Source organism: Gorilla gorilla, chromosome 8 (genome assembly GCF_029281585.2).
Source record: "Gorilla gorilla gorilla isolate KB3781 chromosome 8, NHGRI_mGorGor1-v2.1_pri, whole genome shotgun sequence".
In the NCBI taxonomy this organism is placed as follows: Eukaryota; Metazoa; Chordata; class Mammalia; order Primates; family Hominidae; genus Gorilla; species Gorilla gorilla.
Window position 1 is genome coordinate 122,919,817 of NC_073232.2, and position 27,746 is coordinate 122,947,562.

The 27,746-nt window shown below is 41.8% G+C and overlaps 1 protein-coding gene across 2 annotated transcripts in view; it reads left to right on the forward strand.

The window, feature by feature from the left end:
* RBM20 (RNA binding motif protein 20) overlaps positions 1 to 27,746 on the forward strand; it is a 194,136-nt gene that overhangs the window by 317 nt on the left and 166,073 nt on the right. The window contains exon 1 of one of the 2 annotated variants that reach the window (XM_004050092.5): positions 819 to 1,197. The exons of the other annotated variant lie outside the window; for it this stretch is intronic. Coding sequence (XP_004050140.5) covers positions 1,007 to 1,197 — 191 coding nt within the window. The 5' untranslated portion in view covers positions 819 to 1,006. Of the gene's footprint in view, positions 1 to 818; positions 1,198 to 27,746 lie in introns of those variants that run through there. 2 annotated transcript variants of the gene reach the window in all.

Here is a 27,746-nt window from a genome sequence, read left to right on the forward strand (position 1 = left end):
AGGTGGACGGGCGCACGCGGGCGCCAGGGTAATTAACAGGGCTTCAGAGGGCGTGACGGTGACCGTACGTTGTCGGCGAACTCTCTTTTCATCCTTTACATTTCCACGGAGATTTGGCCAATAAATAACAATAAAATGTACGCATGGTTTTGTCTTTGCGCTCGTGGGGTCGTGGCGGGGTCTTTTAAGTGAAGAGAAAAAGAAACCAGAAACCCACGGTGGCCCCACCGGCTGCTTCCGGGGACACCTGAAATCAGCAGCTGGAACTGACAATTTGGAGAGCCCCGGAGATGGTCATCTGAGACCTGGGTTACAATACAAGTCCCACTTCGGGGCGAGTCCAGGCTTTCTTCCCCTCGGGGTCGGGTGCCTCAGGCGCCAGTGGCGCTGGCCGGGCTCCAGCCGCGAGCAGATGCCAGGCCCGGCACACTTTGCACGGGCGATGCGCGCGGACGTCCCGGGCGCCCTCGGTCCGCCCGGCTTGGCAGGAGCTGCGAGAGGCCGCGCGCACCGTCCCCAGGGACAGCCGGAGGACTCAGGGCTCCCGGGTGGAGAGAGAGCGCGGCGGCCGACCGCGGGCTGCGTGTGTCGCCTTCCTCACGCGGTATGCTGCGCCGTGGAACGCTGGGCTACGGACCCTGAGGGTGCACTGTGGCGGGTGGCGTACGCCGCGCTCCCTCCCCGCTTCCTGCGCCCGGGGTCGGCGGGCAGAGTTCCTAGGTCCAGCTTGGCGCTGAGCAGCCCCCGGCCGCAGAGCAGCTCCCGCCCGTCGGGAGACGCCCCCTGGCCCCCGCCCCCACGTGGCCGGCCGGGACGAGCTGGAGCAGCGGGAGGGGGAGGCGGCGCCGCCGGGACTGCCTCCTCCCCGCCCCTCGCGTCTCCTCCCCGCGCCATCGGGAAGGACAAGGGGACTGGGCACGGGGACCCCGGCCAGTGAGCGCCCGTGGCCCGGGACCGCCCCTCCCTTGAGCTCTCTCGCCGAGATCCCGGGCGGGTCTCGCCCCGCATGGTGTTGGCAGCAGCCATGAGCCAGGACGCGGACCCCAGCGGTCCGGAGCAGCCGGACAGAGTTGCCTGCAGTGTGCCTGGTGCCCGGACGTCCCCGGCACCCTCCGGCCCGCGAGGGATGCAGCAGCCGCCGCCGCCGCCCCAGCCACCGCCCCCGCCCCAAGCCGGCCTACCCCAGATCATCCAAAAGTAAGAAGGGAGAAGGGGAACAGGGACCACGGGTGCGCCTGGGGACACGCCCCGAGAGCCCCCTTTGTGGCTTCATTTCCCGTCCCTGCTGAACTTCGCTCGCCCCTCTTGGGTTTGAAGTTTTCTCGTACCCCCTCTGGGCAGAGTCGGTGTCCTTCTGGCTGTTTGTTAGGCTGGAAAGAGGGGAGCCAAGTTCTTTAGGGAAAATTATTTTGTTTTTCCTTATCTCCTTTCTCTTCTCTTCAGGAATGGTACTAGATATTTTGAACTAAAATAGCTCAGATTGGGGGGAAATGGCCCAGCGACTGTATTTCATCTTTCTGGTCCCAAGAGGACGCTGGAATGGAGAGTCGTGCGTGAGTGTGTGCGCGCGCGTGAGGGTGTGTAAGTAAAATGCCAAAAATTAAACCACCCTTCATGGTGCCTCTGAAACCAACCAGTGGAAAGGGAGGTGACAGTTTGTAAACAACATGTTTTACTTTGCCCTGAAAGTGTAGACACTTTTCAAGAAGGCCTTTTCGAAGAGTTTAGCTACGCAACCGTTTTCCATTAATGTTACCATCTTGTGACTCAGGTGACCTGTGCGACTTGGGTCGTGAATTCTCAGGTCGGCCTTCCCAGTGCTTGAGAAGGTTGGGGGTGGTTAATAAGCCCCGAGAGGCTCTTTCAGCCCGTTTGAGGAACATACGAGTAAAAACAGTGATGCTTTGTATTGTTTGTTCTTTTGAGATTTCGTGTGACGGTTTAAGGCCTAGAATGTTGGTTTATTTGAAGGATCTCTACTCTCCTAAGGGTTTACCCAGTTTGTAATGAAGTCTTCAAAACTAGTTTAATAAGTGTAGGAAAGTGAATGATGCGCACCTCTGCGAAACTGACAACGCTAAATAAATACACGCAAGTACAGCAAAATTTACCCTTATGGAACAGAGCAGAGGTTTTCTGCTGCTCCGCTGATGCTTTGAGTCCTGTAAATTTAATAAAACTTAGTAACAGAAAGAACCAGTGATGGGTGTAAATGGAAGTAAATAGCAGTTAAGTATTTATTGTTTTGAAGACTGATTTGTCTAATAGAAAGAATTGTGAAAATTCAAGTTTAACATTAGAAAACGCTGGTATCATATTTCAGAACAAAATGGTTCCCTATGTTGACTGGTGGAATACTGAGTCTCCACTTGTGACAACTTTTTGCTTTAATTGGATATTTTATATAACTTTCAACTACAAACAGTTTCCAACTATTCCAAAATGAAAATATTTCATATTATTATTCTTTTCTATTGTTTTGCAAATTATTCAGCCAATACTAAATATGATTGACAATTTATGTACATCAATACTTAAAATTTCTCATTATTCCTTAATATAAATGTAAAGCAACAGAGAAAAACTATTTAAAATTTAAAGTTTACTTAGTGAAAAATCCAATTTGGCCAATTATTAATTTGGAAACATCTGATGTGCTTCGTACGGAGCCACTGTCTTGCGGCTTGAAATCAGGCTGCATATGAAGTTAATTGAAATTGCTTCGGTATTGTAATTACCCTGCACTTTTCTATTATTTACTTTTAAGTAGAAGAAAACTGGGAACTTTACATTCACAGAAAAGTCTTTGTAGAAGGGCATCTGATTATGAAATACTGCCAGGTTGAAAATAAATATCATTTTATGGAAATGGATCATTTAAAGTATATTTTATTTGCCTCATATAATAAATAATTTACCCTCTAAATTCATCCCCCATTTTGAAAATCCCATCTTTGGAATATCTAATTTTAAAAGAAAAGACTCAGCTTTTCAAAGATGGCCCCTTCTACTTGAAGGGCAGGATGGAGACCTCAAGAAGCGCCTCATGGCTTTGCTTGCTTTACATTGGTGACGGATCAGTGTTCAGGGACCAGGTCCCAGGGCTGTGAATATGCTCATAGGATTTGATGTTTGCATACTTACGTTTCAGTCTTTCTTTACAAGGATGATTTGGAGCTTGTGCTCTCCTTAGTACCGACTGAAATTCCGCTGGAACCAGATATAATGTCGCAAACGCTTTGTAGGTCCATCTTCAATGCGCCGAAATTTGAGCAGGTTATTTTGAAACTGCATTTGCATAAGTCCATCTGAGCAAACATTTTTATGTAGTTATGAGGTGTGGTTTGCATCAGCCATCTTTGAGAAAATATAGTGGAGCTACTGCGCTCGGCTGCAAAACAAGTTGTCTGCCTGTTGATTTGGGGAATTTTGTGAGCTACAGCTTTGGATGAAATTCTCCTCTGGTGGAACACATATTAAATATTATTAGAGAACCTCTATTTTTTCTAGTTATTTTAGTGAGGTCGTTATGTAACTGGTAAGAGGAGAAGTTTTGATTGCTTTCAAAATGATGGCGACATCAATCTTCTTCATGTTGCATAGTGCGTTTGAAGATTACAAACATTTTTCCACTTACTGTCTATGTTTACTGATTTTTATTAGTAATGGCTTTTATTTTAGATCAAAGTCAATGACTTTGGAAAAACCATAGTAACAATTATAATAAAAATCAGTTCCTGTTCACATGTTATATTTGGTGTTTAGAGAACTGCCGTATACTACATTTACAAAGATAAACACATGAAGCGTGATGACTAATAATGAGACTGATTTTGTTTGTTTTATGGACCCAGTCTTAGTACTTATGAAGATTGCATCTAGAGTTAATTTCTCTGGAGTACAATGATTTCATTTCCTTGTCATTGTATTTTTAGCTTCCGTTAAGAATCATTCATACCTTTTCTGCTCTTGTTTACTGTAAAGATTATCAGCCATGTATAGACACAGATAGTTAATATTTTATAAGATTTTTATTTTAAATGTGCATTTTCCAAATTGGCTAATATAGAGGCATTATTGTATATAAAACACGATTTAGGCTATTTAGGAAACAAGAAATATAAATAATACCCTAAGAGGAGATTTGGGATAAGTTAGGAAATCAGAATAATTTGAGAACTTAACAAATATATATTTTTTCCATACTAGCAGAAATAAGAAAACATTGACATTTCGGTGAATGTTTTATAAGGATTTATCTCCTCCAACATTTACAATGTTTCATTTTTTAAATTATTTTGTTTTAATCCTGAGCTTTAAAATCAAACCTAATCTTTTATTTATAAGAAGTTATTTATTAACCTTGATGAACATCAGAAATTTAAGCTTTAGGTTGCCAGTTTTAAAGCACTCATTAGAATGAAAACAGAGCCACTCAATTCCGTGTGAAATGTTGAAGTTAGCTGTCAGATGGAACCACGAAGCATACCACTAGCCATGGAGGAAAGAAACCAAACACGTGCACCCCTCTTATGAAGTGAATGTAGAGGTGATTTTCCTAACTTACTTGATTTGCAGCAAAATATTCCTGGCTAATGCGTGGCATCAGGTTGCATATTTAATTTGAGTATAGATGACACTTTTTTCTAGATTATTTTTTAAGCAGTGAATAAAAATAATTATAAACAATAGAAAAAGTTTTGGTTTAGCATTTGATGGCTAGTGCTACCTGCGTGTAAATGTTTGTAGTTAATGAAAACATGAATCCAGCTTTGATCTCTTTGATCTATAGTCTTCCGTATAGCATTAGAACACTGGCTGTCTATATTTTCAGAGCAAAGTGCTCCCCTCACTCGGAATAGAAAATGTTGTAAGTAGCAACTCCGATTTACAGACTCTAATTTTACAGACATTCTGCAGAAGGATCTCCGTGTAACTGTTAGGGAGTCATTTGCAGGCAAGTTGTGTATGATGTTCACCCACTTTGATGGGTATGCTGACAATTACATCCAGAGTCAGAGAGAAGAAATAAGAATTTGCTAAAAAGGGACATTCCCTTACATTCATACTTGGTCCTTTCTGGAAAGAGGATGGAATTTCTAACATCTGTGCCAGTTAACATCAGTTTGAGCCCAATTTTAGGGGAAATAGGAATACACTTGTAGAAGGAATTTTGAAAATTTTAAATACCATCTTAAACTGCACATAAGACAAGCATTCAGCAGGGAAAACATCTGAGAGGATTAAGCCTTTACCCCAACAGGGAAGAAAAGGGCGGGGCGGGGGGGGGTGCTATTTTCTTAGCAGTCTGAATGATTCTTTTGCTTATCTAGAAAGCTTTCCAAAGTTTTATCAGAAAAAGAAATTTTGCTTGAGGGTTTGTTGTGATAAGTATTTTTAGATAGTATGTATAGTCATTTAGTTGTGAGTTTTTCTCAAATTGCCAAAGAGATCAGTATTATGAAATGTAGTACATTATTCCCATTAGTCACAGTAAAGGACTATGCATATGGTGCACACAGAGCTGTTCTAATGCCAGTGCTGTAGGGGGGAAAAGAAGAAGAATTTGATCACCCTTTTTATTTTTCTATCCATGTATTCTTTCGCTACCTCCTTCGCAGTTTATCTAATTAATAATTTAAAAAGCCCAAGTCTGTCCATTGGAATGTGAACTCTGATCTGTTAAGATCTCTTTGCCAGTCCTGATAGTCACCAGGGGGTGGAAAAAAACCAACCAGGATTGACTCACAGTGAAATGATTCCACATTATCCAGTTTCTTTCTTTCCTTCTGATTTATTTATTTATTTATTTATTTATTTATTTATTCATTTATTTTTGTGGCTTTAAGTTCTTGACTCCAGTTTAAACTAATATTCTTCCCTGCCCACAACAGCCGGTCCTCAAGTGAACAAATTGATATAGCTCAATTCACAGGTTTGATAAACAAAAATACACAAAATGTTGGGAACTGGGGTTTAATCAAGGGATAGAAATTAAAATGGACTGAACTAAATATGGAAAGTAAGAATTGAGGAAGCTTGAGATACTGGAGTTAAAACCCGAAAGAGAAGTTCAGAAGTAGGACACCCCTCTCCCTTCATCTGTCCTGGTCTCCCTGCCAGACAAAAGCTTGAATGGTCTCCTACACCACAAAATCCTACTTAATCTGATTTTTATTTCCTGCCACAGGGATTATTTAATTGGGGATGGTCTAAATGATATTATTTGGTATATTTTAACAGGGAAAATTGCTGTGGATCTGCAGCTAGTGTGAGTGACTGGTAGCTGTGTTTAGAGTGTTGAAAAGTTTTGCACTAAGTAAAATGATCCATATTACAGAATCATGGCAAAGATGGTAATTAGTGGTTTGCAGAAAGGAGCACACGGCAGTTCCCTTTCTGTTTAAAGAACCTGGCTGGATCTTGAGAATATGCATGTTATCCTGGATGCCTAATACTGCTTGTTCCCACCAGTGAGTAGACTGGCAGATTCTGATCCTAATTAAGAAGACATGTTTTTGAATCAGGAATGTGAATTTGGTTTGCAACACCACCACGGGGGTATTGTTGGTGAGCTGATAGTTTGACTGGCTCCATGGGTGGTCACTGTTTAAATTCCACCCAACTAAGGAGCTGTACAAGATTTTAGTCTTCAAAGTTTACACACAGCAAGTGTGGGGACAAGTTATCACTGCCAGCTGTTGGGGGAGGAGGTGAAAGCGAGGAGGACCCCTCCCCCCAAATAACTTGTGTGTGTTTTGGATATGTTGCATATATCCATCTAATATGATAAACTCTTTACCGCGGTGGAAGTTACAGTCAAGTTGATTGATCTTCCTCTTCCCTACAACTCCTGATGGATTTTATAAGATAAGTCAGTCCCCTGACGGTTTCTAAGGCAACTTTTCCAACTTGCTGACAGCAGATCTGTAGGGGAGATGGCACATATTGGTGCTGATGTACTTTATGGGCAAAAAGGGAGCAGTTAAGCAACTTGCATGAGGATGTGTTCATAACTCACAGCTCAGTTGGACAAATCAATCTTTCCATGTGTTCAGAAACAAAAGGCAGGGGGTCATGCATGTGTTTGGGAGTGGTTATCACTCCATGAAGATAGTTTCCACGCCAATTTTGCCTTCTTTAATGTGGTATTTGCTTTAAGGCTGTACCAGGGCCACTTGCTTCTGCCTTTTCTTTGCACCTGCTTTCTCTTGATCACACTAATGACCCGTCAGTTCTCAGTCACCACTTCCCACTCTGGCCCAAACCTGGAAACCTCCAATTGCTGCTGTCTGGCCATCTTAAATACTTTTTGGTTTTGCAACTTGTCTGTAGACTCTTTCCCAAATATGTTTTTAAGTTTTGTTAGGCCTGCCCTTCAACCTGCCCTCCAGTGTCAGGAGTAGACTAGGTAATACATATTTTAAAGATGCATTGGTTTCACTAAATCTCCTCCTTTGGTTTATTTTGAATTAATTATTGAACAGAACGATTTAAGATCAGTCTGATGTTTTCAGGTGTAAAATGAGCATCTTTGCTCTAAATTAATTATTGGGCTTCTGTCGAGGAGTGCCACAGAGGAAAAAACTCTGGACTGGGAGTCAGTGACCTGGACAAGCCAATTAACCTTTCTAATCTAGCCTCCCCAGGGATTGGAAATGATCAATTGCAGTTTCTTCCAAGAATAAAATTAGGTGGCTCTTGTGCAAATCTTAGCAAAATTGTGGAGTGATCACCAATGTAGAGTGCCTCTCTCCATCTACTTCCTCCGTCACCTGATACGGAATACGTCCCACATCAATTAAATTTAGCCATGGACACAGGTACATATTTGTGACATTGATCACCCATGAATACAACAATAACCACAAAAAGAGAATGAAATGCTTTCTCTAGCATTCACAAAGAATATTTGGATCAGTGACATAATTTGAAAAGTCAGAAAAATAAACACTAATGTCAGTGAACAGGAAAAAGTTTTATACTGTTCTTCAATCTCTAAAAATGTTTTTGGTATAAGAATAATTTTTTGGAATGTTAAAGTAAGTGCTTTAACATTTACTTTAACAAACTGAAAGCAGCACTTTCAGCTTAGGAGACAGAGATAATAATTTTCATGTGTCTGAATTGGATTGTGTTAAACACAGGCCAACAGGAGTGCGTTTGGTGACATCGATGGTTTCAGAGGCAGAGAATGTAAACATAGGACACACAAACGTTTTACAGGCTGTGGCTACTGCAGGGACTCCTGAACCGTGACGCACAGTCAGTCGGCCGCAGAGACCAGTCTGGAGCTCGCCCTAAAACCTCTTTGCAGCCTTGCAGATGTCATAGTTGTCCCAAAGCTAGGCCTCATGCTTCCGTGTAGCCTCACTGAATCAGGAGACCGAGTGTTTCCAGAGCCAGGATGTGGGCGCCGTGGGGCCAGTGCTGCATCCTCCTGCGCTGGCAATAGCAGAGTTGTGGAGAAACTTTATTTGGTATTTGAAATGATCAATATTTTAACCTTCTGCATAAAAAGAGAGATAAGTCTGTGATTAAATCTTGATTTAAAGTCTTCAAATATGTACATACATGAGGATGAACATAAGCATATTTATTGCAACACTGTCTAGAAAAGTGAAAATTAGAAACCACTTAAATGTTTCTCAGTTGGAAACATAAACCATGTGTAGGTATAAGGTCATGTACTACTCAGCCATTAGAATGATGCTGTTATTTTGCATTGATTGATATGGAAGGAGAACCATATAATATTAACTAAAAAAATTACAAACAGCATGTATGCAAAGATCTCATGTTTGTTTTTGAAAAGATGTGTATGAGTGTGTGCTGGTGCCTGCCAGCCTTAAAAAACATCTGAAGAACAAATGTAAAGAACATTAACAGTAGTTCTAACTCTGGATGGGGCAATTAGAGTGGTTTGTCTTTTTTTCTTCCTTTTTAATATGGTCTATTTTTTTAAAATTCAGTGAGCATGTATTACTTTTACAATAAAAGAAAACAATAAAACTATTTTTTTCTTTATCTATTTCTTTTCCTAACCGTCTGTACCTGCGAGTATTTCATTTTTAAAAACAGCAACAGAAGGAGTAGACATTTCACATTGGTATTGCACTGTCTTGAAGACTGAGCTGCCCTTTAGCATCTTACATTTTAGTCCTGGAAGGTAGCTGAGAGCTGTTTTAGCCCAGCCTTCCTGTTTTTCTAGGTAAGACAAATGAGCATCAGAGAAGTCAAGTGAATTGTTGAAGGTCACACAGCGAGGGAGTCATCAGGCTGGGATGAGAATCCCTGTATTTCTGTCTCTTATATTTTCTGCTAGGCCACCATTTTGTCATCCTGGGAATGGAGGAGAGAGAAATGGAGGCATTCATAAATTAACCATGTATGTACCAGCCTTAGTCTACTCACTTCCCCTAAGAGGGTTGAGAAAAGCATCCTTGGTTGTGTTATCTCCTCTCACCCCATCCTGCCCACCCACCCACATGGGACTTTTATGGGAGTGGCAGTAGACTGGGTCTCTCCTGGGCATCTCATGCTCTGTTCCTTCCTGCCAAACAGAAGCCAACCATCACATTTTCTTCTCCGCTCTTCTTGGTTCAAGGTTACTCTTTTTTCCCAGATCCTTAATAGAGGAAAAACCTAATACCTACCTTCCTTTCATACCCAGAAACGTCCTCTTAACACCTTCAAGCTGTGGTTTAAGGATGAACCTTTTGAGATGTAAAAGCATAACTAATATTTAAAGGAAGCAAAACATATTTTACTTCTTACTCCCAAGCCAGTTATAGGAATGCCCGTTATTATTTCTGCCACCCCAATTCCCACTCTTCTTCAAATTTGTTTCAACCAAGGATATAATTTGGACTGTATTTTTAAAAAGTAAACCTTGCTTTGGGGGGACTATATTTGCATTCTTGCTTGCCCTTGAGTGTGCTCTCTCTTGCTTTTTCTTTTCCTGAACTATTTGAAAGTAATTTGTATAACTATAATTTGGTTATCATAGCTCAGGAAATTAGTCTTATTTAATTTTTTTCTAATGAACACTAGGTTTTTAACTTTTTCATTTGTCAGATAATGTCTCATATAGCTGTTTTTTTTTTTTTTTTTGCATTTGTTTATAATGTCTTTCTCTTTTTTTGAGACAGGGTCTCACTCTGTCACTCAGGCTGGAGTACAGGGTACAATCACAGCTCACTGCAGCCTTGACCTCCCTGGCTCAAGCAATCTCCCACCTCAACCTTCCAAGTAGCTGGGACTGTAGACGTGCACCACCACGCTCTGCTAATTTTTGTATTTTTTGTACAGACGGGGTTTCACCATGTTGCCCAGGTTGGTCTCGAACTCCTGGACTTGAGCAATCCTCCTGCCTCAGCCTCCCAAAGTGCTGGGATTACAGGCATGAGCCACTGCACCAGCCATTTCTTCTTTTTAATCTACCAAGTATACCCACCTCTTTCTACTTTCCAATACTGAAGATTACAGGCTAGTTGTCTTGGAGAATGAACCATAATATGGCTGTGACTGTTGTTTCTTCATGACCAGATCCAGGTTAAACATTTTGGCAAAGATAGGCTAAGAGTTTGACCCCTTGTTTAACATGGCGGCCACCGGATTACTCCATTGTAGACAGACATTTTTCTGTTTGTGATAAGTAGTAAGTTGTCTGCAGAGGTGCTACCATGAGACCCTCTGAATATCTATGTTCCAACAGACTTTCATCTGGTGGCTTTGTCTTTTAATTTGATTAAATATTTAAGGAGCAATTGTAATGAAATATGTGGATCACTTTAGAATGCATGAGTTTGGACACACAGTTTATATCAAACAGCCTTGCAAATGTGTTTGCATTGTATCACCCCATAGATATTATCTAGAGCCTCTGGATTTTTCTAGTCCTGACTTCATAGGACTTGATCCATGGGTCAGCTACTTCCCATTTAACTCTATAAGAGGCATTCCATCTCTTGAGTTGCAGTGCCTTTTAATGTCCATTTTAATGCTAATGGAAATAAGTAGATACTGATGTAATTTGTACTGCTCATCAGATTTTTTTGGGTATCCTCTTGAAGTTATGTTGGTTCTTTGCAGAAGCCTTTTAACTCTGTTTTCAAAATCACTGTATGAAGCAGGCTTTAAAAATGACTGATGACTTGCCCTGGTGCCTAAACTGGGTGAGTCTTGGGGCTGGTCAGTGACTAGCAGTTTGTTCATGTTTTTTAGATTTAAGTTACACAGCTATTTTTGCCTGTTCCACTTTGGTACTCCTATTTTCATACACAAAATATGTATGGGTGAAAAAGGTGGTGTGGAGTAGTGAAAAGGAGCAGGAGCAGGCATGATCTATGTTCTGGATTCAGCTTTGCCACTACTAACCCTGAGTGTCAGTGTTCTTATCTGTTAAAGGAAGCAGTAATAATAAAGTGAATAACAACTAACTTGTACAGAGTGCTTTCTGTGTGCCAGCCACTATTCTAAACAGTTGAGGTATTTTCAATCCATTTACTTCAACAATAATCCTGTGAGGTAAGTGTTGTTATTCTCCCCATCATGCAGATGAGGAAACTGAGGCACAACCTTACTAGGACCCAGGAAAGCTAAGAAAAATAGTATTTATGACAACATGGTGGAATGGGGCTTGGAATAAAGAATGTTATACTAATTCAAGCAATCCTGTCTTCTCTGTGTAAATATCTGTTTCCTTAATTTATAGAAAATCCATCACTTACAAGAAAATATTATAGAAAAAAATGACTAAAATAAATCTGAAAGTAGGTCAAATTTAAGACAAACTAAGCAATCCAATTAAAACTTTTTTTTCCTGTTTCCGTCCCCCACCCCCGCCCTTTTTTTTCCCCCTTAAAACTTTAAGTACAGCTTTGGTTTAAAGTGAAATCTATATCCCAATTTAAATTCCATGAACAAATCTGACTCTGGCATTTGATTCACTGTCTTACTCTGCTTGTTATGCATGTTAAACAAGACCTAAATTTGATGCTCACAGAGAGCACATAAACACTTCTAATCCTCTCAGCATGTGCTAAAATAATAACAGACATGATAGTTTGATTTGCAAAGTGTCTGCCAACTTCCACCAGACCATTTTTGAACCAATTCAGAAAACCAGGATTCTGCAATGATTAAAGTGTCCAAAGCTCCTATTCATAGCAAAAGGAATTCCTGACTTGAAACAAGTACACATGAAGCTCAGCTAGTCTCTGCCAGACATGCTTTTTGAACCATCTTTGCAGACATTGTTACAAGTGTTCTTTTGCTTTAAGAAACCATGGTCTGTAACAACCAGACTGAACAGAATCCATAAACTGGGGAAGGATTGTGGCTTTTGATCTGCGACAGGGTTTACAGTAAAAATCCTTTAAACCATGAGTTTCTCAGTGTATTTCAAATAGCAATTCAATAATGCCAACAATTCAGAGGTCTAATAATAAAATTTAAAACTTTTTTTTGGTCTTTTTTTTTTTTAAGAGGTATAATTGAAGTATGGTAAGCTGCACATGTTTAAAGCATCCATCAGGATCCATTAAACCATTAAACAATTGAGATAATAATAAACATTGTTGGCTGGGTGTGGTGGCTCACGCCTATAATCCCAGCACTTTGGGAGGCCGAGGCACGTGGATCACCTGTGGTCAGGAGTTCGAGACCAGCCTGGCCAACATGGTGAAACTCCATCTTTACTAAAAATACAAAAAATTTGCCAGGCGTGGTGGTGGGCGCCTGAAATCCCAGCTACCCTGGAGGCTGAGGCAGGAGAATCGTTTGAACTCGGGAGGCAGAGGTTACAACAGTGAGCTGTGGAGATGGCGCCATTGCACTCCAGCCTGGGCAACAAGAGCAAAACTCCATCTCGAAAAAAAAAATTATCACCCCACAATGTTTCTTCATACTTCTTATAATTTATCTTTCCCTCTTCTCCTTATCCCCCTCACATTCAGGGAACCACTGATTTGCTGTCTTTGTTTGCATTTCCTAGAATTTTATACAAATGAAATCCAAGTATGTACTCTGTGTGTGTGTGTGTGTGTGTGTGTGTGTGTCTTCTTTCACTATTTTAAAGTGCATAATTTAGTGACATCAAGTATGTTCACAGTGTTATGCAACCATCACCACTCTCCAGTACCAAAATTGTTGCATCGCCTCAAAAGGAAACTTCATACCTACTAAGCAGTTGCTTCCCATTCCCACCTCTCCCCAGTCCCTGGAAACCAATCGGCTTTCCATCCCTATGGATTTGCCTATTCGGGAGATTTCATATAAATGGGATCCCATAATATGTGGCTTTTTGTGTCTGGCTTCTTTCACTTGGCATCATGCTTTCAAGGTTCATCCATACTGTGTCATGTGTCAGCACTTCATGCCTTTTTACTGCCGAATAATACTCCATTGTATAGGTACCGAAAACGTTTTCTTTGTCCATTCATCTATTGATAGACATTTGAGTTTTTCCACCTTTTTACTATTGTGAATAGTGCTACTGTGAACATTTTTGTACAAGTTTTTGTTTGAACATCTGTTTTTGGTTCTTTTGGGTATATATCTTGGAGTGGAATTGGTGGGTCATATGGTAATTCTTTTTTTTTTTTTTTGAGATGGAATCTTGCTCTGTCACCCAGGCTGGAGTGCATTGGCGTGATCTCGATTCACTGCAACCTCTGCCTCCCGGGTTCAAGCAATTCTCCTGTCTCAGCCTCCCAAGTAGCTGGGACTACAGGCACATGCCACCACGCCTGGATAATTTTTGTATTTTTAGTAGAGATGGGATTTCACCATGTTAGCCAGGATCGTCTCGATCTCCTGACCTCGTGATCCACCTGCCTTGACCTCCCAAGGTGCTGGGATTACAGGCATGAGCCACCATGCCTGGCCTGTTCTTTTTTTTTTTTTCAATGGCCATCCTAGTGGGTATGAAGTAGTATCTCAATGTGGTTTTGATTTATATTTCAGTAATGACTAATGATATTGAGCTTCTTTTCATGTTGGCTTGTTGGCCATTTGTATATCTTCTTTTGAGGAATGTCTACTCAAATCTATCATCCATTTTAAAACTGGGTTTTTTACATTCTTGTTTTGGAATGGTAAGAGTTCTTTGAAAATTCCGGAGAGTAGGCCCTTATGAGGTGTATAATTTGCAAATATGTTCTCCTATTTTATGGGTTTTCTTAGCATAATGATTTTGAAGTTCATCTATGTTGTTTCTTGTATCAAAACTTTGGGCCTTTTACTTTGCTGAGTAGTATTTTGTTTTGTGGATATAGTGCAAACTCTTTATCCATCTGTTGATGGACATTTAGGTTGTTTCCAGGTTTTGGCTATTACAAATGAAGCTGGTATGAACATTCCTTTGCAAGTCTTTATCTGGACATATCTTTCAGCTTCTCTTGGGTAAATTTCTAGGCCAATGATAATTTAACCTTTTAGGATCACCAATATTGTACATAAGAATCATTGTTTGGGTGAAACATCTTCAAATTTTTATTAGTATGTCATTGAATGGAGCATGTTAATGTAACCCTTCAAGGTGTTTAAAGAATACACACTTTTTCATCTTTGTTTTCAGAATCAATCTTTCATTAGTTTAGCTTTTTTTTCTTCTGTTGATGAATCTTCCTTCAATAGTTTTTCATTTGGCAAGTAATTATGACCATGGAAGTTGGGACACAAGATGAAAAAGACAACAAAACTGCAGAACTTCAAACTGAAAGAAACCCTAAAAATCACCTGAGTCAGCTCTTTTATTTTACAGAAAAGGTGATGAGGTCCAGAAAGGAGACTGGATTTACCAAAGGCCAGCCGAGTATTAGAGCAGTTCGGTGGAGCAGGGGAAACTTACACACCTGTGAGGGTAATTTGACGTCTCCTAGCCATGATGCAACAGTGCTGGGGGGTGAGTGAATGGCGCTGTGTTTTGCAGTCTGTAGCATTCACAGGGCACTTCGTTTCCTTCTAGGTTATCCCAGTTAATCCTCCAACAACCCTGTGAAGTAGGTAGGGATTAAGTAACTAGGAGTAGCTCAGGGTCACCTAGCCAATGATCGGAGATCCCGGGCTCAGAGCCAGGCCTTCTGACTCCTTCCAAGTTGCGCGCCCTCCTCTTTTTCGTTTGAATTTCCTCCTCCTTGTCCCTGCCCACTGCCGTCCCCTTAGTTCAGGCCTCCCAGCTCTCCCCCGGCCTCCTGCTGGATTGGACTCCGCTCCTTCTTTCTCTGCAGCAGCACAGTCTTGACCTTGTCCTCTGCTTGCTGGAAGCCCTGCTGTGGCTTCTCCTGGCCTTTAGGTTAAGGTTCAGACTGCGTGGAAGACCTTTCCAGATCTGCCCCACTCAGCCCTCCAGCTCCAGAACTTCCTGTCCTCTCTTGGCTGCCCTCTTTCCCTCTCCTCAACTAGAACATTCTGAATTCTGCTTAGACCTCACCTCTTCCAGGGAGCTTTCCCCAACCCTAAGCAGGAAGGAGGGCTGAGTGACCCTCTTCCTGTAATTGTCTGTGGCTCCCATAGTAGCATTTGTCCGTGCTCTCCTCTTGCTTGTCTCCCATAAAGACCATGCAAAGTCCTTGCAGTCAAGGCCACTGCCATTCATCTTTGCTATCCTCATCACCTAGCAGAGCCCCTGGCACATAGTGTGTTGAATATCTGGGAATGAGGAACTTAACTGCAACTGAACTTTCAATCTAACTGACTTGGTGATGAGAAATACTAGTCAGGATGCTCTCATGGGTGAGACCTGGTGTGACGCCAAAGCTTGGTTTTCTCCAGCTTATGTTTTATTTGGACTGCCTGTCTGAAAGGGCTAGACAGACATTTATGTTCGGAGAGGCCATATAAGAGGAATATAAATGCAGAAAGTCATAAACTTCAGCTCTGCTCTGGGTTCCACGGTCAGCCACTGTGTGACCAGAGGTAGCACTTAGCTTCTTAGAGTCCACATGGGTTAAAGGCGGACCAGGGTATGGGACTTGTTCAAACAGTCAATTAGATGACAGGTGAACATGCCTTGGTAGGAAAGCAGTACTGAATACATGTGTCCTCATGTAAACCAGCTTTTTGTCTCATGCTGTCATCTCCAGCCAGAGGCCAGATTGTGTGCAGGCAATTTCCAGGCTGAATTTCTGAGAGATTTGATCCAAATAGGATAAATGGTGGAAATGACCACTAGGAACACTCCTTAAAACCTGCTTGCATCAATGCTTTCAATGATACATTTCTGCATCTCAAAAAAAAGTTTCTAAGCCCTAAGCTAGCATCTGCCTATTTCAAGCAATTTCTGTTCTTTTTTTTCTTTTCTTTTCTTCCTCTTCTTCCTCTTCCTCTTCTTCCTCTTCCTCTTCTTCCTCTTCCTCCTCCTCTTCCTCCCGTTCCCCTTCCCCTTCCTCTTCTTCCTCTTCCTCTTCCACTTCTTCTTCCTCTTCTTTTTTTTAAATTTTTTTTTGACAGGGCCTTACTCTCACCCAGACTAGAGTGCATACTGATCCTCCCACCTCAACCTCCCAAGGAGCTGGGGCTACAGGTGTGCACCACCAGGCCTGGCTAATTTTTTTTGTATTTTTTTGTAGAGTCCGATTTTCACCATGTTGCTCAGGCTGGTCTCAAACTTCTGGGCTCAAGCGATCATTCTGCCTCAGCCTCCTAATATGCTGGGATTATAGGTGTGAGTGACCATGCTTGGCCTCAAGCAATTTCTAAAATAACACAAATCAAGACAACAGCAACACCAAGATACTGCTTTATTATTGCCTTGACATTTGCAATAATGACAGTTTAACTATAGCAGTAATAATGACAGTCGACTTGTGGCAGCTTAAAAAAAAAGAAGCTGCCTGGAAAATAAGTGATTGCTCACGATTCCTCAGTGAGACTTACTCCAACCACCCTATTTAAATTGCATCTTGAACCCATCTCTTCCCATCCAGGCTGTCTTATTTTGCTTTATTTCTTCCACTTGTTGTCTTCTAGCATAAGGATCCCCAACCCCCAGGCCATGGACGGGTACCAGGCTGTGGCCTGTTAGGAACGAGGCCACACAGCAGGAGGTGAGTGGTGGGTGAGCAAGCGAAGCTTCATCTGTATTTACAGCTGCTCCCCATCACTCGCATTACTGCCTGAGCTCCGCCTCCTGTCAGATCAGTGGTGGCATTAGATTCTCATAGGAGGGCAAATCCTATTGTGAACTGAACATAGGAGGGATCTAGGTTGCATGCTCCTTATGAGAACCTAATGCCTGATGATCTGTCACTGTCTCCCATCACCCCGAGATAGGACCATCTAGTTGCTGGAAAATAAGCTCAGAGCTCCCACTGATTCTATATTATGGTGAGTTGTATAATTATTTCATTATATATTACAATAAATAATAAAGTACACAATAAATGTGATATGCTGGAATCATCCCTAAACCATCCCCTGCCACCATAGTCCATGGAAAAATTGTCTTCCAAAAAACTGGTCCCTGGTGCCAAAAAGGTTGGGGACTGCTGTTCTGACAAATTATATAATTTACTCATTTATTATGTTCTTACTGTCTATTATGGCTCCTTTCACCCTGCCCCCACCACATAAGCTCTCCAATGGCAGGAGAGTTGTACTCAGTGATTTACCCCCCAGGGCCTAGGAGCAATTCCTGACACCTGGAAGATGCTCACTAAATATTTGTTGAATGACTAAATGAACTATAGGTAAAAATACTGACTTTAGTGATTGTTATGTGGTGGCATTTGTTCCCTCTCTGAGCCCACCTAGGATATGAACTATATGGGCTTCAGGGTCTGAGTTTTGTGATTCAGGAAACTGAAAGTGGAAGGTGTTAGAAGATTGTAGCCTCTGCTCCTGTGGGGTTCTTGGAAGTAAGACTCTCCCTGGGCACCCGTGACTTGGTGCTCTTCTCATGGCCCAGCTCCGGCAGTTGCCAGTGTAGCCAGAACCCCTTAGGCTGGGATCTGACTTGTGTATTTGGTGGGATCTTGATGGTGGAGGGAGAGCAGCAGGCCTGGGCTCAGTCCCTAGACATAGAGGCCAAAAAAGATTGGAACAACCGTGTGTCCAGCAATAGGGGATTCATGAATAACACTTGGCTACATCCTCCCAATACTATTCGGACCATCTCTGGGTACTGATACAGAGAAGTCTCAAGAATATATTACTAAGGGCAAAAATCAGGGTGTGGAAGGTGTACACAGTTGGCTGCCTTCTCTGTAAGAAGGCAGGGTGAGAGGAAGGTGAATATGTATTCATATTTGCTTCAGTGACCAGAGGGTGAGATTTGAGAGATGTTGAAAGTAGGGGCCAGGCACGGTGGCTCACACCTGTAATCCCAGCATTTTGGGAGGCCGAGGTGGGTGGATCACCTGAGGTCAGGAGTTTGAGATCAGCCTGACCAACATGGCAAACCCTGTCTCTACTAAAAATACAAAAAATTAGCCAGGCATGGTGGTGGGCACCTGTAATCCAAGCTGCTTGGGAGGCTGAGGCAGGAGAATCGCTTGAACCCAGGAGGCGGAAGCTGCAGTGAGCTGAGATCATGCCACTGCACTCCAGCCTGGGTGACAGAGCAAGACTGGTCTCAAAAAAAAAAAAAAAAAGATAGTAGCGTTGAGTGGCAGAGTCTATATGCTGTCTAATCCCAGCTGCTGGGAGGACGCTCGAGGGAGATGATCTTCAGCGGTGTTGGTGTGGATAGGAGCCAGCACTTGACTGGTACCATTAAATTCCAAATAGATCTGTGCTTTGTTAGAAGGGCTGTGAAGGGATGAGGAAAGAAAAAAGCACTGAGAAGCTCTCCTCCCCCAGTAAACTTTCATTTCCAATTCAGGAAGCCACTTGCGGTTCACAAAGACCAAAACTAATCTATCATATTTTCAAACCGAATATTTAACACTGTGCTGACTTCTCTGACATCACTAGGGGAGACAGAGATTATGTGTAAAGTGCCAAACTGGGTCAGGCAGTTCCTTGAGCACATCACTGCCCTTTCTCAAAGAAATTTCCTCAGTCTAAAATGTAGAGAATTGAATCAGATGGCTTTCATTCACATTTCTCTCAGAGGTTTTTAATTAAAGCTCCCAAGATTTTGGAAGGATTAAAGAAAACTTGTCAGCATGTAAAACATATCACTTTTTGGTAGGGAACATGAAATGATACAACCTTTATGGAGAAGTTGGCAATATCTAGCAAAAGTACATGTGGGTTACCTTTTGACCAATCAATCCTATTATAGGATCTATCCCAAGATACACACAGAAAAATTTTTTAAAAGACATAGGCACAAGCTTCTCCATCATGACACTATTTGCAATAGCAAAAGACTGGAGACAACCCAGATGTCCATCACCAGGGAATGGGTTGAGTAAAGGATCGCCCTCCTTCCTCTATACTGATGTGTAGAACACAGTGTCTGAGATTAGGCAGCCTGTAGGCTCTGATCTTCCTGTTCATCCCTACATTGGACATCCCTCAAATCTGGCCCCTCTGGTCACTGAAGCAAATACGAATATATATTCACCTTCCTCTCACCCTGCTTTCTTTCTTTTTTTTTTTAAGACAGAGTCTCGCACTGTTGCCCAGGCTGGAGTGCAATGGCACGATTTTGGCTCACTGCAACCTCCACCTCCCAGGTTCAAGCAATTCTCCTGCCTCAGCCTCCCAAGTAACTGGGATTACTGATGCACACCGCCACACCCAGCTAAGTTTTTTGTATTTTAGTAGAGTCGGGGTGTTGCCCAGACTGGTCTCGACCTCCTGAGCTCAGGCAATCCACTGCCTCAGCCTCCCAAAGGGCTAAGATTACAGGCATGAGCCACCACACCCAGCCATCACCCTGCTTTCTTACAGAGAAGATAGCCAGTTGTATACACATTCCACGCCCTGATACATAGAACACAGTATTCTATGTATCAGTGACAGGGAAGGGGGACGATCTCTGTGTACTGCTATGGAATGATCTCCAGGGCGTACTATTAAATGAAAAAGCAGAGTGCAGAAAAAGTGGATGGCATGCTATCTATTATTTAAGAAATATACATGTACTTGCTTATACTTTTTTAAAAATGGAAGAATAAACCAATAAAAATATTTACCTGTATGTGTAGGTAGGAAATGGAAGAGTGGGTCAGAGGTAGAAGCTAGACTTCTCCAAATGTGTTTTGTTTTGTAGATTTGACTTTGGAAGCTTATAGATGTTTGTCTTAATTATAAAAAAATTAAATCGACATGGACAAAAGTAATCCCCAAAAATCAAGACTAAAGTGAAACAAACTTATGTATCAAATTGGTGGTTTAACCACACAATTATTTCAGATAACTTGAAAACACAATTAATTTAATTTTACATCCCTAGTGGAATATCTTACGGTCAACATGAATGCCAAATTAATCTTGAGCTGTTTTCAGTAATACTGTAAGTAAAAATGTTGATAGAACTGTACTGACACTAATATATATCCACACACACCCACATAAACATATGAATATACATAATAAAAGTAATTATGTTGCAATCATTAGAAACCAAAATTTTCAGTATACAAAAAAAGTGACAACAATTTTACCATCAAGATATTAAATGAAAATCCTGTAATTCTAAATTTGAATTGGAAATATTAGTAAGAACTCCTGATGTATTTTCTTTTAAACAAATAAAAAAAATTTTTCTAACCTTGTCTACTGAACAGCCTAGAAATAATGACAAACCTAGTAGCAGTAAGCACCTGTAACATCCAGATTATGGCCTCTAAGTACATTTTTTCTGCTAAAAAAGAAACTAAGAATCCTTAGAAAAATTTTGATTCCAGGCCTGGGGCAGAAAGTGTACAAGATGAGCTGGAATATCTTGTTGTATCGGAAAGCAAAGAAACTATCAAAGACCACTGTGTCCTGTGAGAAGTACTCAGAAGCTAATTGAAGGGGCTCCTCCTGTCCAAACATTGAACAATTTGGGCATTAAAAATAATAACTATAGTGGATTTACATACATCAAATATATTAACATGTGCAAAATCTATGAGTTAAAAAAATTCAGTAGTTTCGGCCAGGCTTGGTGGCTCATGCCCGTAATCCGAGCACTTTGGGAGGCTGAGAGGGAGGAATCACCTGAGGTCGGGAGTTTGAGACCAGCCTGACCAACGTGGTGAAAACCTGTCTCTACTAAAAATACAAAAATTAGCTGGGTGTGGTGGCTAACCCCTGTAGTCCCAGCTACTCTGGAGATTGAGGCATGAGAATCGCTTGAACCTGGGAGGTGGAGGTTGCAGTGAGCCGAGATGGTGCCACTGCACTTTAGCCTGGGCAACAGAGTGAGACTCTGTCTCAAAAAATTTTTTTTAAAAAGAAAATAAATAAAAAGAAAAAAATAAAAATTCAGTAGTTTCCACTATAGGGTGCTGGGGAACCAACTTTCATCCCCTTTGTCTTCCTCCTCTCCTCCTTCTCCTCCTTCTTCATTCTCTCTCTCTCTCTCTTTTTAGAGACAGGGTCTTGCTCTGTTACCCAGGGTGGAGTGCAGTGGCACCATCATACCTCACTGTAACCTGGATCCCCTGGGCTCAAGCCATCCTCCCACCTCAGCCTCCTGAGTATCTGGGACTACAGGCACATGTCACCATGCCTGGCTACTTTTTTTTTTTTTCTTTTGTAGAGATAGGGTCTTCCTATATTGCCCAAGCTGGTCTCAAGCTCCTGGCTTCGGTGATCTTCCCGCCTCAGCCTCACAAAGTGTTGGATTACAGGCATGAGTCACCATGACCAGTCAGAAAATTCTTCATAGAAGAATGCCGTCTAATAAATACAGAAGGAATGAACATTAGCATTTTGCAACCCCTGGTGAATAATGAGTTTAGACAATGTGATTGTTAATGGCTACTAAGCTGTTAGGTGCAGCTGATGGTGTTCTTTATAATGGAGGGATCAGGCTGATAATATTCAAACCCACTGATCGATCTTAATGTCTTGGCAGGCTTGAGATTTAACCACCAGTTTATAGAAAATACAAGGGACGCAGGAACATGTACAAATGATATCGGGCAGATGAATCAGGTAATCAGAAAATGGGACATGCTGCAGGCCTGGTTTCTTTAACAAATAAATTTTAAGAATCAAAATAGCAGGAGGGGTTATCTGTAGATTAAAAAGGACTTAAAATACTTATCAGCAAAATGTAGTATATAATTCTTGTTTGGGTCCTAGCTCAAAACAAATCTAACTGTAACATGTATACATGCATGCATATAGATATATATGATAATCTATGATATATATATGATAACTAAGATATTATATTTGAATAGTGAGGTTAAAGAATTATTTATTCATGTATTATTTATTTGATTATGTGAACATTAAAAAGAATAGTTACTTTATTATTTATTAGTTACTTATTTATAGTTGTGGTAATGGTATTTTGATTATGTAAAAATACAGAAGTTGGCTGGGTGTTGTGGCTCATGGTCGTCCAGCACTTTGGGAGGCCAAGATGGGCAGATCACTTGAATCCAGGGGTTCGAGACCAGCCTGGACAACATGGTGAAACTGTCTCTACAAATAATACAAAAAATTAGCCCAGTGTGGTGGCACAAAGAAAGAAAGAGAGAGAGAGAGAGGAAGGAAGGAAGGAAGGAAAGAAAGCAGTTATACTCTAGGGTTGTATACTAAAGTATAGATTAAATATGATATGTCTGGGATTAGCTTCAAAATAATGAAGGGGGGGTGCAAAATAAACAAGATTGGCCATAGATTGATAATTTTTGAAGCTGGGTGGTGAGTACATGGAAATCATTATATTATTCTCTCTACCTTTGTATAATTTGAAAGTTTCCATAATAAAAAGTTAAACAGAACAAGACATCAGCTCAGCCACTTGGCCAGTTCTGTTTTCAGATGTCCTTAAATTTAATATTGGGCTGTGGAGCAGACAGACCCTTCTTAAAAATCACCTGGGGGCTGGGTGCAGTGGCTCATGCCTGTAATCTCAGCACTTTGGGAGGCTGAGGCAGGACGATTGCCTGAGGCCAAGAGTTTGAGACTAGCCTGGGCAATATAGCCAGACCCCATGTCTACAAAAAGTTTTTAAAAAATTAGCTGGCTGTGGTGGTACATGCCTGTAGCCCCAGCTACTCAGGAGACTGAGGTAGGAGGATCATTTGAGCCCAGGAATTTGAGGCTGCAGTGAGCTATGATTATACCACTGCACTCCAGCCTGGGTGACAGAGAGAGACCCTGTCTCAGAAAAAAATAAAAAACAAAAATCACCTGGCCAGCAAGTAGGAGGCTGAGATCCTAACTCACATCTGTCTGGCTCCAAAGCTCACAGTCTTTCCATCTTACCTTACAGAATTTATGTCTCTCTTGGGGCTCAAACTATTGTAGGATTGTTTAGATTGAGGATTATAGGGTTTTACAAGCAGCTGTAATATAAACATGGGAAAATTGGGGCAAGGCAAATCAAGAACAAAAACTGCCACCAAAACATCAGAGTCGGTCTTCCTTTGAGGGCGGGAAATTTATCCAAGGATAAGGGAAGAAAATGGAAATAGACCGCATTCCTCCCACTGTGGCCTTATTGGGCCCTTTCTGTCGCCACCATCCTGGGCTTTGGATTGAGAGAGATCTGGGTTAGGTAGCACAGCCTGTTACTTAGGATGTGTGTGGTCTTACTGTTCTGTGCCACAGTTGCTTCAACCAACCTGATTTGGCTGTTGTGAGGATGACATGAGATTATCCATATGATGCTTACCACAGTGCCTGGCAAGAGGTGAGGTCTCTGATGTTCATTTAGAAAAGAAGACTGCAGTGCATTCACCAAGATCCTAAGAATCCCAAGGCTGGGCCGGAGCTTATGTGTTTGGACATCCTTGTGACGTGGGTACCCCCACTGAACCCCATGATATTCTCCAGCACTTTCTTGGGGACCTTGGGCCACCTTGCCTAAGTTTGGGATGATCATTTAGCCTGAATGAGGAGGCTCAGTGCTCTAAGGATGGCATTTTTTCTACCTGGCTCCATTTTATTTTGTCATGTGGCTTGATGGGCATGGACAGTGGGGAAGATCCTGCCTCGGTGGGTGAATGAAAGGTAAGTAGCTAGATGACTAGAAGCCAGCTTGAACTTTGCCAGCTTTGAGATTGGAAGGAAAAGGTGAAATTGCCTGCTCTTCCTGAAGCAAGCACCACATTTTCTCTCCTTTCTACCTTGTTTGCCTCTTACAGCCAGAACCCAGCCCCCTTTTCATCACTAATCTTGTAACACACAGGGCTTCATCCTGGCAGTGTCGATCTTTTCATTAGCCCTTTAAGAATGACTGGCAAATGCACTTGTTTGAGTCATTTGGTCACCTGGGAAGTGTCTGGGAGCCATGCCTTGGAGTGCCTCACTGATCACAAAGCCATCCAGTGTGGCCTTTGATTCCTGGGCCCCTGGTGTCCTGCTCACTTTACCCCCCATGCATGTGACCTGCCCACTTTCTGGGGCTTGGGTGTGAGTGAGTGGTGCAGGGAAGCTAAGCCACCGCCCTGATTTACGAACTGTCCGGATTTAACTGAGGCTACAGCACTTTTATTAATAGAACATGCTGCATTTCCTTTTTATAAAAATATGAAGATCACTGCACTCAGGAAAATGCCTGGTGACTTTCTGTCTTTAGGGCATGTTCATCACCAGGCTAAAATTAAAAGTGAAGTCAGGCCCTTCTTGCATCTATTTTTAACTAAGTTTAGCATATGAATGTGAACGTGAAGTCTTTCTTTAGATCCCCCTAACTCAATTACTGACGTATGCCAAGCATCCCGCCTGGAATTCCAGAGCTGTGTCTGGGGCTACCTTGGGTGGGGAGGCCAAAAGGGAAGTTAGGGACCACTAGCCTGGCCCCCTGCTATCTGACTGTGTGCGTCTTCACCCATCTCAGCTTCACTTACTTTGGAAGGTTAAGGTGCAGCCAGTCATAATACTGAAAAGCATAAAACAAGGGAAAAACTAACCAAACCAACCAACCTATGGCCATTTTGTGATGCGTAAAGTCTCCCCTAGTTGGCACATATTTTTCTAGGGGGCTCCAATTTAGAAGCAGCGACTTGGGTCGAAGGGGAGACACTGGATTATAGGGGAGACCTTGTCATTCAAGCAGAAATTGCGAATGGCCCCAACATACCAAGGGAGACTTGGGACAACAGGTGGAGGGAGGGAGAGGAAAAAAAAACTGAACAAGTGTCGTTCCTGCCTAGAGAGTTTGCGATGAGTGATGAGAGTGCCAGAGAAACCTTTTAGAAACCCTCTTAAAGTCCCTCTTTGAAATCTTTTTCATGTCTGCTCTTTGAGGACTGTGAAGAGAGGGGAGGGTAGAGGCAGAGTTGATCCCAACTCTTAAGATTCTTTGGCCTAATGTTTCACTTGAAGGCAGAGACTGACGAAGTTCTTTTTTGAACTTCTTAGGACAGTTCCCTGTGGTTACTTTTTTAGTATAACAATTAAAAAAAAACAACCAAAAAACCTACTGATCATTTTAAGTCCTGGCCCTTGCTTTGTTTTGTTTGAAAAGTGACTTTTAAAATGGTGACTTTTATGGAAAACATATTTACAGTTTGTTAAAGTTGTGTCATTCTCTTTGCATGTTTACATGTATGCGTATTTAACTTAGTTGTCTTGAACCTCATAAAGGTGTTGTGGTTTTTAAGCAGAGGAAAATCTTCCTTCGTTTTTTTTGGAATAGCAGCAAAGCCATGATGGAGAATAAGCAGAAGATTAATTTAAAATGCTGGTTACTTTGGCTAATCCACTGACGGTGAGGTTGCTTATGGCTGGAGAACTATGAAAGTGTTTCCAGATAGTCTGAGAGGGAAGCCCTGGGAAGGAGTGTGGCAAGTCTGTATGCGTGTGGGGGGGTAGAGGGGACAGGGTTGTCTTTTGGGGAATAGGAATGATATTTAAACGACCAGCTCCTCCATGTATTATTTGGATTTTCTGTTAAAAGCAATAAACATGAAGTAAGACGTGTTTACAGGCCACTACAATCTATCTGAAAAGTCTCTTATGGTTTTTTGCCTTCCATTCAACAAACCACTTACGTGATTGTATGTGCCTTTCAACAAAACTTTGGATTCAGTTACAACACTTGTAGGCTCAGAAGATTGCTTTCAAATCTGAAAACTTTGCACCTTCACTTGGTTACAGTACTTTTTTAAAAATGGAGATAACGGTCTTGCTGTGTTGCTCAGACTGGTGTCCAAACCCTGGGCTCAAGTGGTCCTCGAGCTTTGGCCTCCCAAAGTGTTGGGATTACAGGCATGAGCCACTGTATCTGGCCTGGTTGTAGTACATTTCAAGGGACTGGCTTTCCCAGCCAAACTGACATTTTTGGGTCTGTCCAGTTAGTAAAAGGTAGGGATTGGGGTGGCAAGAGTTGTACATTGACACGGTTCTTAAGCACACAGTGACTAAAAGGTACTCTACTGGCTTTTGGAGAAGGCTTAGAACTTGGTCAATTGACAAACTCCTGATTAAAGGTTGCTGAATTAAAAATAATATGCCATTTCTTTGAAACCATTCGATTTCACCCTATTTAGTTGTTTCAGAAATGTTTGCTTTGGTTTTTACCATGACCCAACTTTATTTAGTAAGTCTAATAATTCATCTCTTTGAAACCTTTTAGTTTCCACCTTATTTGTTTTTTTTTTGAAAAGTGATTTTTTTTAGATGGTGATTTTTATGTGAAATAATATTTACAGTTTGTTAAAGTGGTATCATCTCTCTTTGCACGTTTACATGAATGTGTATTCAATGCATGTTGTCTTGAGTTGAGAATTTTTGTCTTGATTTTTCCTTGCTTTAACTTGACTTCCTAGGGAGTCTTAAAGTTTCACACCTTGGAGTTTTAGAGTAGATTCAAGAAATGATCTAGCTCACTCTTGTCTCTTTCCCAGGGACTGTTGGTTGATATCTGGCACAGACAGATAGGAAGTGAAGAATGTGGCACATCCTTAGACTGCCGGTTGGTGAGATCTGAACCTAAGTTTCTCATGACTGGACTGTATTTCTTTAGCTGCTGGGTGTGAAAAGCCTCAGACATTGGCTTCTGCTTCTTTCACCATCATTATGATTTGTGGGGATTGATGCTAGGCCTGGAATCCCTGCAGCATTCATCTCTGCTGGGGTTCTCTAATACAGCGGCTGAGAACGGTGCTAATTCCAGCTGCCAGTATGATCCTCCTTCCCTGGCAAGAGGGAGCCCTGCTCAGAGAACACTTAAATACCGTAGAACCATCCCTGTTACAGGTTTCCTTCAGGATGCTCTTGACGCAGGAAATACGGCATATTCTCATAAATACTTTGAGATGTACTTCACTTTCTCCAAACTTTATGCATAACAACACGACTGTAACAACAAAAAGGGAAATTCTTGAAAGAAAAAATATTAGCAGTAATCTCTTTGTCAGATTGTTATTTTTCTATTTTGTGTTCCTTCCTTTTATTTTTGGTCATGTGCATATATTTTAAAGTATCACACATGGTTTTACATTCTATTTTCCTGTTAACATTATGATGTAAAAAGATTTTCCTTGCAGTTGCATCCTCTTCATAATTTAATTTTTCATGATGGCATTGGCGCTGCAAAAGAAAGTCACTTTCCCATGCCAGGAGAAAAGACCATCTCTCCTGTGGCTGCCTCGAAGCCCCCAGGCCTAGAAAAGTCTCCAATCAGGAAACAGAAGCCTCCAGTGGATCGTCTTCGGGGATCGCTGGAGAACCAC